The sequence below is a fragment of the Silurus meridionalis genome, chromosome 8 (genome assembly GCF_014805685.1).
Source record: "Silurus meridionalis isolate SWU-2019-XX chromosome 8, ASM1480568v1, whole genome shotgun sequence".
Classification (NCBI taxonomy): domain Eukaryota; kingdom Metazoa; phylum Chordata; class Actinopteri; order Siluriformes; family Siluridae; genus Silurus; species Silurus meridionalis.
The window spans coordinates 7,942,952-7,958,201 of record NC_060891.1 but is presented as its reverse complement, the minus strand read 5'-3'; the positions used below and the strand labels follow the sequence as shown (position 1 = coordinate 7,958,201).

Here is a 15,250-nt window from a genome sequence, read left to right as displayed (position 1 = left end):
ACTACTACTACTACTACTACTACTTCTTCTATTAACACCCCTACTACTACTTCCACCACCACCATTTTTATAACTATTATTCTGCTACTACTACCACTATTACCTCTACTATTTCTACTACCACCACCACTACAATTACTGTTATTAATCTGCTACTACTTTTACTACTACTTCTACTACTACTACTACTATTATAACTAATAATCTGTTGCTCCTACTATTACCACCACTACTACCATACTACTTCTGCTTTCTAATACTACATTACTATTACCACTACTACTGATCATAATAATCATATTTCATATTATTTTTCAAAATTCTATATGCCTCTAATGACTTTTCCTAAAGCTGCTGTTGTTTCTTGGAATTACCACTTTATTATAGATACAGTTATTGTTCTTGCTCATATGCTTTTAATCCATCTCTGAAAAATATTGATCAAATGACACATATTTAACTGGATTTTATTCATCTTTATAATGCTACAGTTTGCATTTCGGGGAGATGCTGTATCGTTTTATTGCCCTGTAACATGCAAACCTGCAAATGTTGTATCTGTCTATCATTGAGGAAGATGGCACAAACCAAATGTTTGGACCAAGGTTTAACTGAATCACAAAACAACAACAAAAGGAGCTGGTGTTTGAGGCAATAGATACCACCATGTAAATGCACCATGTGAAAGTGGATATGTTTCCTACATAGCCATGGCCTGACAACCTACTAAGGAACCCCTACTCAGATTGGCATAAAAGAGTCTGAGTAGAAAAAGAGTGATCACTAGCCTTTCAGAGGAAGATTCTTTGGTTAGATGAAACGAAAAACTGGACTGTTTGTATTTCATAATTTGTACTATGTATGAGGAGAACAGTAATCTGTTATCTGTCAATAAAGTTGGTGTTAGTGTTTTGCTGGGAAAAAAGGTAAATACCAGGAACAAGAATTATCTGGAAATATTGAAACAACAAAATGCAGTAGTGGCTTAAGGAAATATATGGTCAAATTAAATGTGTGGAGCTTTGAATACTGAGTCTGAATGTTTATAGCCTAGGTGTAATCACATATGTTAAACTCAAAGCCAGGAAATGTACACAAGAGTAGAACATAATGCTTTTACTGAATGCACTGTTTTATTTTCGCTCTTTATTCCGTATCATTTTGGTCTTGTTGTTCAAGAAATTCTAGGATTGGGTTTGACACCACTGGTGGAAACCTTTGGCCTGTTGTAAGTGTTACTGTGAAGTATGTTGGACGTGGCACAGCAGATTAATAGACGTGGGTCTCGCGCATGAGACACGCCCCCCACCATGATTTCCGTTAGAGGGGTGTTCAGGTTTAAACGTGCCAGGGGGCGGGGCTTGCGGCGTTCAGGTGACGGATGCACAGCTGGACGCGCGCGTGCGGACACGCAGTCAGAGCTGGCAGCAGTGTAAGCGGCTGAGAGAGGAGCCGGACTGTTCCCCCCTGCTGCGGAAAAGCGAAGTGATCTTACACAATCCCGGTTGGGAGGGAAAGAAAAACACACACACACACAATTGAGCATTATGTTCAGCTGGGTGAACAAGGAGCAAGGTGGAAGAAACAAAGAGGGCGACATGTTTCAAACGGTGACTGAGGGACTTCAGAGTCTTTATGCCAAAAAATTACTGCCTTTAGAAGAAACCTACCTTTTCCATGACTTCCATTCACCTGCGCTGGAAGAAGCGGATTTTCAGAGCAAGCCAATGGTGCTTTTAGTGGGACAGTACTCCACAGGAAAGACTACTTTCATAAGGTAATTAATGTTTTCTGAATGTTGTAGCCAGTTAAAAAAAGCAGCCTTTATAAATAAATAGAAGAAAGCCTGTAAGTGCACTCGTATAGTGTACAGTGGTTATTAGAGGCGTCTCCTTTAGGCAGTGATGAAAAGCCACCTCACAGTAGCCTCACAGTCCCACAGGCGCTTTTACATCGCACCCAGGAATCTCATCGTGTGGAGATCAGCATGAAAGTCTAAAAATAACCACCACCATTGTCTATTTTGAGTCTATTAGCAAAATTTGAAATGAAAATGTGGATAGAATGGTAGGAGTTTCATTTGTCAAGATTTTGTCAAGAAGAACAGTCTAACAATTGTGTTTCTTGAGAAGTCATCAGGACGGAGGTCTTACATAGTGGTTTCTATTTGTTTATTTATATCATAAATGATACTCAATACAGATGGCTACAGAATTCCACATAAGGTTGCCAAATTGTCAGAACGTGTCTCTCACTATATGTCACACACATAATGCGACTCCTGAAAATTAAACAAAAGCCAACAAGTAGTGTACTTTTGGAGTTAGGGCAGTGAGGGTGGCTGGGGGCGTGGGTGGTGTGTGTGTGTGTGTGTGTGTGTGTGGGCATCTAGACCCCCCCAAGAACATTGACACAATTAGAACATTGAACATGTGAACACTCTGAGGCAAGATTTAAGTTTCGGATTCCCTTCTTTCTCATATTTTAAAGAAACAGGAGCTTACTGAAGCACAGAAATTGCTTCCTCTTCTTCAAATTTTTTTTTAATCAAGAGGAGATTACTAATACATTATTAACTTGATGATGCAATACATGTCTAAACATTGTGCTTACATTCAATATTTACTCCCTATGGGTGAGGTAGTCTGGGGTGCAGTCTATATTCCAGTTAATGCCTAAAGGTGTTCAGTGGGGCAGATGGCAAGGACTGTGTCCAGGCCTCTATGTCCAAAAATTGGACAACTCAAGAAGACAACTCCCTTTTTTTTCCTCTTACTTTTACTGATTTCCCATATTTGCACACATGTACAGTTACAGCTCTGTGCTGTTCATTCATCTCTCCTCCTTTCATCATTACCACTTTATCCTTATAATGCTGCATCTTATAAAGACATCCTGTAAAATTGTTTGCCTTCAAATTTAAGAGATCAGTCAGGGAAAACATTTATTTGGTTGTAATGGTCACATGCTCACAAACCTTTAGCCATATTGCACAATATATATATATATATATATATATATATATATATATATATATATATATATATATATGTATATATATAACATAATTATCTTCCTTTAATCCTATAAGGAAACTGCATTGTTCTGACTGTGAATGACCTGTATGAGATTGGGATAGATTGAACAGGGATATAATCTAATTCTAATAAAACGCATTTTAAAAATGAGTCATTTAACAAAGAAAATTGTCTAATGGTTGATCTTGATTTTCTATGCTATATCTTGCTATAATTTGTTATGGTCCTGTAGCAAAAAAAACATTGTTTTAACTGCTGTTCTAACTTATTCCTTATTATTTGACCCTGAATTCCTCTAGCTTTTTGTTATATTTGTTTAACATTTGAAAAGTATCACATACAAATGTGACTCCATCACTGTAAAGCAAAGAAAAGTTAATGGTTTTCTTCTGCCAATGCTGGAAAGCAGCTGATCATATTTTCCTAAACTGCTTCAGTAATTCCTAATGACATATATACATTCCTGTGATTTGCAATGAATATATGGCGTTACATACCGTTCAGTAGAAAATCACAGTAAATTAAAAAAATAAATCATATCGTTGATCACCAGACCCTTGTTTATTTGCTTCTTGTACAAAGTCTTGTTTTGAGCAGTTTCACAGATTCATATTATACAGATATATTTCAGATTATTCACAAGACTATTTTACATAAAGTTTGTAGGAGAAACATAATTTCTCAAAGAGACCCAGTGTGAAATAAATCTACTTTTAAAGTGAGTGTTGTCTTTCACTTTTGACTTCTTTGGCTGCAGGTATTTGCTGGAGCAGGATTTTCCCGGTATGCGGATTGGGCCTGAGCCGACAACAGATGGATTCATTGCTGTAATGTATGGGGAGAGTGAGGGAGTTGTACCTGGAAATGCACTGGTGGTGGACTCCAAGAAACCTTTCCGGAAACTGAATGCGTTTGGAAACGCCTTTCTGAACAGGTAAGGATGATGGTTTTCCTTATCACTAGCTGCTGGAATGGAGCCAGAACAATTTTTTGAAAGTTTAATGAATATGGAGTGTAAAGATGCATTCATTTGAAATGGCAAATTATTCATGATGAACACAGAATTAAAACAAGCAAAAGGTTGACTTACTCACTTTCACTTGAATTGTGAATTGCTGTATAGATAAAATGTAATACAACCTTTTTCGTATTATTATTACTATTATTATTATTATTGTATTATTATTATTCACAGTCAATTGTTTGCAGTGCGCAATTTTGTTTGATTAACTCTCAAGCATCTTTTAAAGCACTGTCTTCAAGCACATGCACAAATGATGTAATTCTTGTATAGCATTTTTACTATAATACTATACTGTTACTATAATAACATTTTTATAATAATAATAATAAAAAAAATAATAATAATAATAATAATAATAATAATAATAATAATAATATGTAATAATATAATAAAGAAATGTGTAATTATTGACATTGCTTTTTGTAGGGGGATTGTTTTTATTTGAATAACATTGATGTAACTTAAACTGATCAGTTCAGTGCATGCATTTATTGAAAAAAATAAATCACACTATACCATCATTCTTTGATTATTTTTCTATAAATGCACACCATGTTTATTTTATGTTGTATTAGAGATTCTTTTACGTTAGGATTCAGCCATAGGCTTTTCTTTTACAATGTATGAGTATTTACATTTAGTTCACTTGTGAAAAATTAAGGCATGAAAGAATAGTAAGGAAGTAGGCTGAACCCACAGTTCCCCATTTCAAACTAGTGTACTTAAAGAATTATGAAGAAAAATACTTCCTCTGTTCATGGTAGCCTATGTGTAGAAAGCAAATACAAGTTTTCTCAAGATTTAGATTTTTCAGAATGGTAAGAGAACAAAAATCAGTGGAATTTTTGTGTGAATTCTCATGACCCTGTCTGCTTCTATTCAGCAGAAAGGTGTGCATATACAGTCACAGCTGGTAGCTGGCATAATAGGTTCAACATCTACTGAAGCTGTTGCCAAAACATGCTATTTACACTACTGTGTATTTCAAAACATAAAACAGCAATGCACATTTTACACAGCCAATTATTTAATTCCAGTTTGCAGTTCTAATAAAGGACACACCCCATTCTGCTCTCATTCAGCATAACTGTCATTGTTATAGTTTTTTCACTTTTGATAATTTCTGTATATTGATAGAAAAAGGTATAGAACTGCAGTGCTCCTATTTCAGGTAGTAGAATGTATTAGTGGTTACTCATTGAATTCACTGATTGGTGTGCTCCAGTGCTTCCTCCCTTCCTGACCCATGTGACCTATTATAGTTGGCTTCAGTTTCCATAAACAAGTTAGCTTTTGAAATAGTCACTCTCTTTTTGAGCTCCAGTGGATGTTCTTTGCTGCCACCTTTTTAATGTTTAACTTTAGGATGGTGGACAGAAAGGGGAGGGCTATTTTTCCTCGCTGGCTGGATATTTATGTAGAGGGGAAATTGGTAAATGCTTCTTTGACAATCCCTGTCACAGAGGTCAAAGACAGACTTGGCAGAGAACCTCTCGCCTTTTCCAGAGGAACTTCAAACAATGCATTTGGTTTCCTGTGGGCCACTGTGTGCGTCATATTTTGGCATGTTTTTAAGTGAAATTGTGAGGACCTTTTTTTTAAACAGGACAGTTGATCAAATGGTTATGGGTAAAGTTTCATTTCAAATGAAACAAAAAAGGTCTTTAACAGAACTTTCTGTCTCTCAGTTACTTTTTGCTGACAGAGCAGCTAACAAATTTATCAGCTTCCTCTTTTATCATGTTAAATCATGTTAAACTTCATTTGAGTAATGTGTTTTGAACTTTTTTGTAGCAAACTACTTATTTTAAGATTACTTTTCAGAGTAATGATTAGAAATAGAGATGATCATATTTGTACATCAATACTTGGAATTTTAACTTTTATTTAAAATAAAAACAAAACTTAAAAAAAAAAAAAACATTTAAAAACCATACACAAAACGTGGTTTAACATTTAGCCTTTGCATTTGGTTAGGTAATTATGGAAAACAAGAAAATGTTGGTGGATTGTTTGCATCAGTTGTTTAACTACCCAGATCCTCAGACAGATGATATATAGTCAACAAACAGTTGTGGTGGAAACACCTGTGTTTGCTTTGGTAACACTCAGTACACTTTTCTCTCTCTGTATCAACAGGTTCATTTGCTCTCAGCTCCCCAACCAAGTTTTGCAGAGCATTAGCATCATTGACACACCGGGTATATTGTCTGGAGAAAAACAGCGTATTAGCAGAGGTTAGTAACTACAATACATATTTCTTGGTTATTTTTATCCATCCAAACATCACATGGCCAAACATTTTGGGTTGGGAGACATCATTGGAAGTATACATAAAATAATAAAAATAGGTCATATGATTACAAATATACTGCCATAAAAACCTCCAAACATAGTCTATCCTTCATCCTTGTAAAAGTTTAAATGGAGGAGTTCAATGAATATCATGTGATCAAGCCACCTGCTGTTATATTTCCAAGGAACTGTCTCTGTGCATTAGTCTGCACTGCACTACAGATTTTCCACTAATGCATTTTTGTTGACCGACTGCACCATAACTTTATTGAGGGCTAGTCCACATTATTTCTTGCCGTTCCTCGGTACTGGGTCACAGTGCTTTGTTCATTAGTTTTAATTTCAGTCACCAAATGCAAGCCCACATCTTTGTAATGAGGCATCATTTTCCTCTCTGCCTTCCATCCTGTGGGCTGGAAGCACAAAATAAGCAGCTTAAATTAGAGTCACTTTACTCTCAGCACTTTCTCTTCCTCATTTGACCCATCTGATTCAGCTCTCTAAACAGATCACAAAGCACACATCTGTTTAAAGGTAAGAAAGTATTTATAAGTGTAACTGTTAATTAAGAGGGTCATTTCAATTGTAATATGAAATAACTTAAGTTCATTTTAAAATAGTATCACAGATGGAATAGTGTAGAATGAGTTCCCTTTTTTAAAAATACATAAATATATGTATCTTAAGAAGAACGGCAGAGGAATCTGGTTGTGCAGGTTTGTTTTTGTCAGTAACAAGTGCAGTCATTTGATTATCCAAAGGCATACAACGGTACCAGGAAAACAACAGTATCTGACTGACTGCAACTTATTGGGGTTTAATTAATAGTAACATGTACCACGTGACAAAGAGAGAGAACATAAAAACATGCTGTGGCACTTTCGGCCCCCCAGAATAGAATAGAAATAGAAACTCTATTTCTGACCCAGTGGTCTGGATACTGTATTATTGCACAGACTCTATCACTGAAATGCATAATTGTATGGTAGATGAGATCCTGTGTAGTCTATAATAGACTCTGTACAGCCCAAGTTTTGATTTCTTTGGCCTAAGTTCAAATAATGTCACAGCAGAGGGTGAATGTGAGAAGATTTTCATGTTGTTTACTGTAGAGGACAAGTGTTTAATATTGGCTCTTGGCTTCATCAATAGGAAAGGAATCTGATAACTGCATATTGTATGTACGGGATATGAAATAATGGACCTAAAATCCTGCAAATGCTGAAAGATGCAACTATACAACTGTCAAAAGTAAAACACCATCTGTGTTTACTCATATGAACAGTGTCTGCTTAGTCAGTGTAGCCTAATTCTAAATGTTCATCGCTACATATGTTGCGCCTCACATTTACACAATTACATTTGATCACATTTTAATTTAATCAACTATTATAATTTCAATTGAATTTTTGTCTGTATGGATCTGAAACATTCTACACTTATTTCTATACCAATATCTACAGCCAGGATAGTGTTCAGTCATCTATTAGCAGAAACGTTTAACAGTTTTCTTCATCTTAATGCATACATTATTTTTATTTTTTTCATAGCATTACATTGATAAAAGCAGAACATCTTCCATATTTGAAAGAGGGATAATCTTTGTTCCCCTATTCTAATGGTTTCAGTTTCATATACCACTTCTTCAGTTATTTCATCTAGTCTTATTCAATATATCCATCGCAGTATTTAAACCTACTTTTGGTTATGGAGCTCACGACATGCTAATAAAACACAAGGATGTTCTATATAAGTGATGCCTTCATGAACTTTTAATTTTTTTTTGGAGTTTATAAGCACTTCTCAGAACTTCAACAAGATATATATTTGCCTTGTTTTCATATCCACATGCAATTTGACAAAGCTTTTTTCTATTCAGCCCCATGGTCTGATATATAAGTGATGAGGCCTTCTCAGAAACACTTGCCTTATCTTGAAACTTCAGGGTAGCAAGAAGCACAGTAGAGGGTAAGAACTAGTTAGAACACGCGGTAGTTTACACTCAGGCTGTATGCAGCAGATTACACTAGGCCATGGTGAAGCAGCAATGCTCTGGACTCAAGGGATAACACTCCATGGGTGTTCCACACCTCTTCCTGTTTTGATTAAATCAACTGAAACAGCAAGCCATCAATACTAACTTCCTAATTCTAATGATGCACATGTTTCAGTTTGCTATAACTTTTGTTAGGAATTTTCATATTTTTTGTATAATAATAATAATCATTATCATAATAATAATTCTTCTTATTATTAATATTTTTCTTCTTCTTTATCTCATTATTATTATAAGGACAATTATGTATGTACAGTATAAATAAAATGATAAATTAATACAAATTTCAAGTTGTTATTAAAACAATGACTTAATCTGCTGAAAGGTTTTCATTAATTACATGGTCATGATGTGTTATTATAAATATTAAGAGCCAGCTTCCCCTGATTCTTTAATGAAGGGAGAAGTTTCAGCATTTCCCACACTCTAAAGCTCTTTCTTCTCAGAGCCTTGGCAATGTTCCCTAAAATTTCGATGCAAATATGTAATCCATGCTTTTTTTTAACAGCCTAATATCATCATAATTAGATTGTTTAGACAGATGCACTGAATTGCTGCCAGGTAACTTTGCTAGCAGTATTTGACATATAAGAAATAAGATTTTTTTTAATTTGATGACCACAACACATATAAAAAAAAGTTGGTCCCTGGGCCATGTTTACCACTGTGTAGCATCCTCTCTTCTTTTAAGAAAAATTTGTATACATCTGGGAACTAAGGACACCAGTTGCTGGAATTTTCGAAGAGGAATGTTGTCGCATTTGTGTCAGCTACAGGACTTTAGCTACTCAACACTTCTGTTTTTTAGTTGATTTTGTTTTAATGTTTTTCCAGTATGTTTTGTTTCATGATTAGGAAAATGTTTTTAACTGGTAAAAATGCCAGCAGGCCAGTTCAGCACCTGGACTTGTTTACTACAAATCATGCTTTTGTAATAGATGCAGTATGCAGTTTAGTGCTGTCTTGCTTTCATTGTCTGGATGGAAGCATACTGTATTTTTCGGACTATAAGCTGCTACTTTTTTCCCACGTTTTGAACCCCGCGGCTTAAACAACGAATCGGCTAATTTATGGATTTTTCCAGCCAAAAAACTGAACCATATAACATTAGATCAATTAAATTTCTGAACGGAAACGAAAAAACGTCCACCGGTGTTGATTTTTAAACGCACGAAGGTGACAAAAGATAAACTCCCAAGAGAAATACTGTAGTTGTGAAAGGAAGGAGGAAGACAGTGAACAATGACTTACTTGGTCGGCTACTGTTTAGATACAAGCCGTTGTAGTGCGTTGAGTCTGGGTGAAGGGAGAGCTCGCTAACTCCAGTTGCAAATTAAATCATATAAGCACAGACAGGTTTCCAAAACTTGTGCTTTTTTATTTTTCTTGGCAACAGCGTTATGGGTTAGTCAAAGAAACTTAGAAATTAGCATCAGAAAATAAGAAGGACATAATCCTCAGTCTCACACGCACACACACGCAGTAATACCGTAACAATGCAGTGACGTGCTATTCGCAAAATGCCGCTCTGCTCCTAAAGGAGCCACAACATATTTCACCCGTTACACCGTGTAACAGACACTCTCTTTCGGTAAAGCCTGTGTAAAGTTCACTAGTTTTAGTGTAGACTTATACACAGGTGCGGCTTATTTATGTTAAAAATAAAAATATTTGTAAAATTTATATACAAGGGTGCGCTTTATAGTCCAGAGATTATGGTATGTTACTCAAAAACCTGTATATACCTCTAAGCATTGATGGTGCCTTTCCAGATGTGCAAGCTGCCCATTTCATTGCCACTAATGCACCATACCATCAGAGATGTAGGCTTTTGAACTGAGTGCTGATAACAAGCTTTCTCTTGTTCAATCCAGAGGACACAGCATCCATGGTTGTGAAAGAAAAATAAAAAATTTACATTTGTCTGTACACAGAACAGTTTTCCATTTTTTGGACCACAGAATTTTCTGGAAAAGCAGCAGCATTTCTGGACAGTGTTTACTGCATGTATACCCATGCAGTGACTTTTATTACAGAATCATACAGAATCACGATCCTCCAATGTCGATTTTTTAATCAATTAATTTTTAATCACTTGTCCCCACACACAGAGATTTCTCCAGATTCTCTTGATCCTTAAATGATGTTATGTACTGTAAATGATGACATATAAAATGTCTCTGTAATTTGATGCATTATTCTGAAATTGTTCCACCTTTTGTAGACAGTTTTTTTGCAGATTGGTGAACCTCTGCCCATCTTTACTTTTGAGAGACTTTGCCTTTCTAAAATACTCTTTTTATATCAGTCATGTCATTGACCTGTTGCCATTAAACCTGTTTAAATGCAATGTTGATTTTCTAGTAACACTTGTACTTTCCAGACTTTTGTCCCAACTTTTCTTAGTTGTGTTGTAGCCATCAAATTTCAAATGATCTTTTACTGAGGAAATAGTATATTTCCCTTTTTTATGTCAGTTAGACCAGGCTATGACACGTTGTGTTTTTTTTAATTTAAGAACCGCATTAGAATATTTATTGATGGAGACTTCAGAGCTTCAGAGGGAGCTCTGGCAAAAGCCATAAATATAAATAAAAAATGTATAGTATGTTGCCAAAATGATTACTATTTTGAACACCAGGGCTAAAACCGCATTTAAAGGGCCTGATTTACCAAGATTAGCTAGCTTTATCTTGCTGTCGGCACCTTTTACACCGTAAACCAAACATTCTTTGTATGCAGTCCTTCTCACCTAAGAAAATCTTTATAATATATTTTCATGATTGGTAAAGGTTGTGAAACATATAGCAGCATACATATTTAGGCTCAAGATAAAGCATTAATGTTGCCTTCATTTTGAATCCTTATACACTATATATATATATATATATATATATATATATATATATATATATATATATATATATATATATATATATATATATATATATGTAATTATGCTGCCAGAAAAAACTAAATACACAAGTAAATGTGTTTCTTTCAATGTATTTCATGTCTCCACTTTAGGCTACGATTTCTCTGAAGTTTTGCGATGGTTTGGTGAGCGTGTAGATCGCATCATCCTCCTCTTTGACGCCCACAAACTGGATATCTCTGATGAGTTCTCTGAGGCTATCAAAGCCTTTCGTGGACAGGACGACAAGATCCGTGTGGTTCTGAATAAGGCAGACCAGGTGGACACACAACAGCTAATGCGTGTCTATGGGGCCCTGATGTGGTCTCTGGGCAAAGTTATCAACAGCCCAGAGGTGGTAAGAGTTTACCTGGGCTCCTTTTGGGCCAAACCCCTGCAAAACACAGACAACCGTCGACTCTTTGAGGCTGAAGCACAGGACCTCTTCCGGGACATCCAAGCATTGCCACGCAATGCTGCCCTGCGCAAGCTCAATGACCTCATTAAAAGAGCCAGACTTGCCAAGGTCAGCTATGTTTATCAGCAATAAGATTACTGCTGTAGCTATGGTCCATATCATATTATACAATTTCTAAAACACATATAGAGATCATTGGCAGGCTGTACAACTTTTCTGAGCAGATCATCTTTTGACACATAGTATGGTATGTGTATAAATCTGTGCTACCAAGAATGAGTGTCTGGTTGAGGAAGGAAAACTTCACGTTATTTATAAATGATATGAACGGAAATGTTTGGAATGATTACAGATTATATTGACCTTCGCTGCTCCATGTCATGGATATTTTGTCTTGTATTTGACCTCAGTTCTGACACTGTTGTTTTTGGCCAGTTGTATTAGGTAGACACACCCGTGGCGCCACGTGAGCTCTCAGCATGATGTTTGAAAGAGTATAGAACAGCACTTAAGCCTGTACCCATTCAAACAATCCATTTATGGATCTGTTGCTGAGAGTGCCTCTTATCTCTTCCTCAATGCTTCCCCCAAACTGCCCGACAAACAGGAATCCTGGTTCTGCTTGCATTCCTTCCTAAAATGCAAAGACATGTTTGCCACACAATTCTATTGGTCTATTGTAACCCTTTTCCTGGATTGAGGGATGTGTATGACATACACCTGTGTATAAAATGTGTAGCTCTTATTTTTTTTCCTCATCACCTTCCACCCTCTTTTGCACTGCCACTGTTCTTGTTTGTGCCACTCCTGCCACTCTAGTTTCTGGCCGCTGGCCATATATTGAAAGAACAAGTGTGGACTTATTTTAGTCCTTCTCCTTCAGGAAACAGGGTGTGTAAACACAGTCACTATCAACCATTTCCTAGGCAATCAGCAGTTTTAAGCTAGAGCAGCTGATAATTGTGTGTTTTGTTTTCATTTGTTTTAATTTAATTTGTAGTTTGCTGTAGCTTTTTTAGTCATTTTCATATTTTTGTATTATTATTATTATTATTATTATTATTATTATTATTATTATTATTATTGTAATTATTTTAAATAGAAAATGCTGTGTACAATGCCAATTGAATATACATTTAAGTTGTTTTTAAAAGAATTACTTAACCTGCTGGAAAGAAACACATGGTCATTATGTATTTTTATAAAGTCGACTTCCCCTGACTTTTTTTAATGAATGGAACAACTTCAGCATTTTCCACACTCTAAAGTGTCTCTTTCTTGAGGCTTTGGCAGGTTTGCCTAAAATTGTAATACAAATATGTATTCCATGATTGTATTTTTTAAAAAGCATAAAAATTCCTATATTAATGATACACTGAATTGCTGCCAGTTAACTTTGTTAGAGTGGGAGGGGTGGCACAAACAAGTATAATGACAAAAGAGTGCAAAAGAGGGTATAAAATGGTGAGAGAAAAAAAAGAGCTGTGCATTTTATACACGGGTGGTCTATTGTTCTGGCTTGAACTGCTAAAAATTATTTATGTGAAGTTTACACCTCCGAGATTCTTTCTTGAGTAGAGCGACTGAGGCATGAAGAATATGTTTAATGATAATTTTTTTATGTTTGAAAAATATGCTTTTAAGTTCAGCACGTTTTAAGAAGAAAAAAGAACAAAAGGTTTGAACTAAACTTGGACAGAGATCTAAATAAGGATCCACTATTAGCCAAATAGCCTATTAAGAATATAATGATGTGAATTGTAATGATGAAGATCACTGTAAATTTCTCAAATTTTAACAATACACACCCACATTAACTGTCTGCCATTCTATAAAATAGTGCTGGGAAATATAACAAAGAATAACACAGCAGATTTTTATTCATCCTTTAAAATACAGGACAATGCAATTGTATGTTTATGATTCTTTTGACAAAAGTAAGTGTACTCTGAACAATGATTCTGTGTCTAGGTGCATGCCTATATCATCAGCTATCTGAAAAAGGAGATGCCTTCCTTGTTTGGGAAAGAGAAGAAGAAGGAGGAGTTGATTGCACACTTACCTGAGATCTATCAAATGCTGCAGAGAGAGCACCACATCTCAGCTGGAGATTTCCCAAGTGTCAATAAGATGCAGGTAAAGCTTGTAATAAATCATTATATTATTCAATTATTACTGAATCAGTTTTTTGCTAAACTACAATTATCAGAAACCTCCTACTATTATGCCATAGCTGAGGAAGATGGAGGCTATTGCCAAAAACTTCATTCAATTAGAGAGCAGAAATAAGGCAATTAACCAGACAAAAATCAATGCACAAGCATAGTGGAGAACAAGAATGAAAGGAAACAATACATATGTACCAGATTAGCAGGCTAGCATTTATTCCGGATGTTGATCAGTAAAAAGAATAGTGTAGAATAGACACAGGTATATTTGAGTCCCTTAAGATTGGACTGATTCCAAGCAGCACTGGACTCAAAATAGATTTACATTAATCTATCACAGATATGATTTAAAATAGAAATACATTTGTACATTTTATGACTCTTAAACATGCTTTCATTATGCTTTAGTAACAAAGGAATAGTTAGAACAGAACGTTACAAACATGCAGTGAATTAGAAAAAAACATTGAATATTTTATGTCAATAAGTGTTATTTTTGTGAAGATATTCATTTGTCAACTTTGTCAATGATACAGGAGCAACTCATGCACTATGACTTCAGCAAGTTTCCCTCCCTGAAAATGAAGCTGATTGAATCAGTGGACAAGATGCTGAGCAACAAGATTGCACAGCTGATGAACATGATCCGGGAGGAGGAAGGCAAACAGCCATCTCAGATGGTGACGGGTGGGGCTTTTGAAGGCTCCGTGGATGGACCGTTTGGTCATGGCTATGGTGAGGGCATCAGTGCTGGAGCAGACACTGAGGACTGGATTGTGAGTCGTGACAAGCCAAGGTACGATGAGATCTTCTACACACTGATGCCCATTAATGGTAAGGTGACCGGTGTCAATGCCAAAAAGGAGATGATGAACTCACGCCTACCCAACACTGTGCTCGGAAAGATCTGGAAGCTGGCTGACTGTGACAGGGATGGCATGCTGGACGATGAAGAGTTTGCTCTTGCCCAGCACCTCATAAAGATCAAACTGGAAGGCTATGAGCTGCCCTCGGAGTTGCCACCTCACCTGGTGCCTCCTAACCACAGGAAGAACCCCACTGCAGACATCTTGTACAACAACCAGGACGACTAAGAGCTTGATGTGACCACATAAAAAACAGCTATTCATTTATAAACATTAGCCAACAAATCATATCACAGCCTCTATGGGATGATTCAACTTGTTTTGATATGAATTACAATAAATTATGTTTCTGTTGCTTGTTACTTTCATTTTGCTTTCTAATGATTTGCCTCAGGACAGAATTATGAAAAAGTTTGTTAATGTAATTCTTAACATAGAAGCACCAGACCAGTTCAGAAAACAAATTCACTT

The 15,250-nt window shown here is 35.9% G+C and overlaps 1 protein-coding gene across 1 annotated transcript; it reads left to right on the top strand.

The window, feature by feature from the left end:
• The first annotated feature begins 1,410 nt into the window (after positions 1 to 1,410).
• Positions 1,411 to 15,141, top strand: ehd4 (EH-domain containing 4). Its single transcript, XM_046856110.1, has 6 exons — positions 1,411 to 1,777; positions 3,796 to 3,972; positions 6,202 to 6,299; positions 11,441 to 11,853; positions 13,717 to 13,881; positions 14,450 to 15,141. The coding sequence occupies exons 1-6, from the start codon at positions 1,548 to 1,550 to the stop codon at positions 15,005 to 15,007; spliced, it is 1,641 nt and encodes a 546-aa protein (XP_046712066.1). The 5' UTR covers positions 1,411 to 1,547; the 3' UTR covers positions 15,008 to 15,141.
• Positions 15,142 to 15,250: the final 109 nt, after the last annotated feature.

Bases quoted from the DNA above. Each gene is read 5' to 3' on its own strand.
- ehd4 (XM_046856110.1), top strand. From the start codon at position 1,548: ATGTTCAGCTGGGTGAACAAGGAGCAAGGTGGAAGAAACAAAGAGGGC. The intron at 1,778-3,795 runs GTAATTAATGTT...CTTTGGCTGCAG, and splicing joins GGAAAGACTACTTTCATAAG to GTATTTGCTGGAGCAGGATT. The intron at 13,882-14,449 runs GTAAAGCTTGTA...TCAATGATACAG, and splicing joins CAAGTGTCAATAAGATGCAG to GAGCAACTCATGCACTATGA.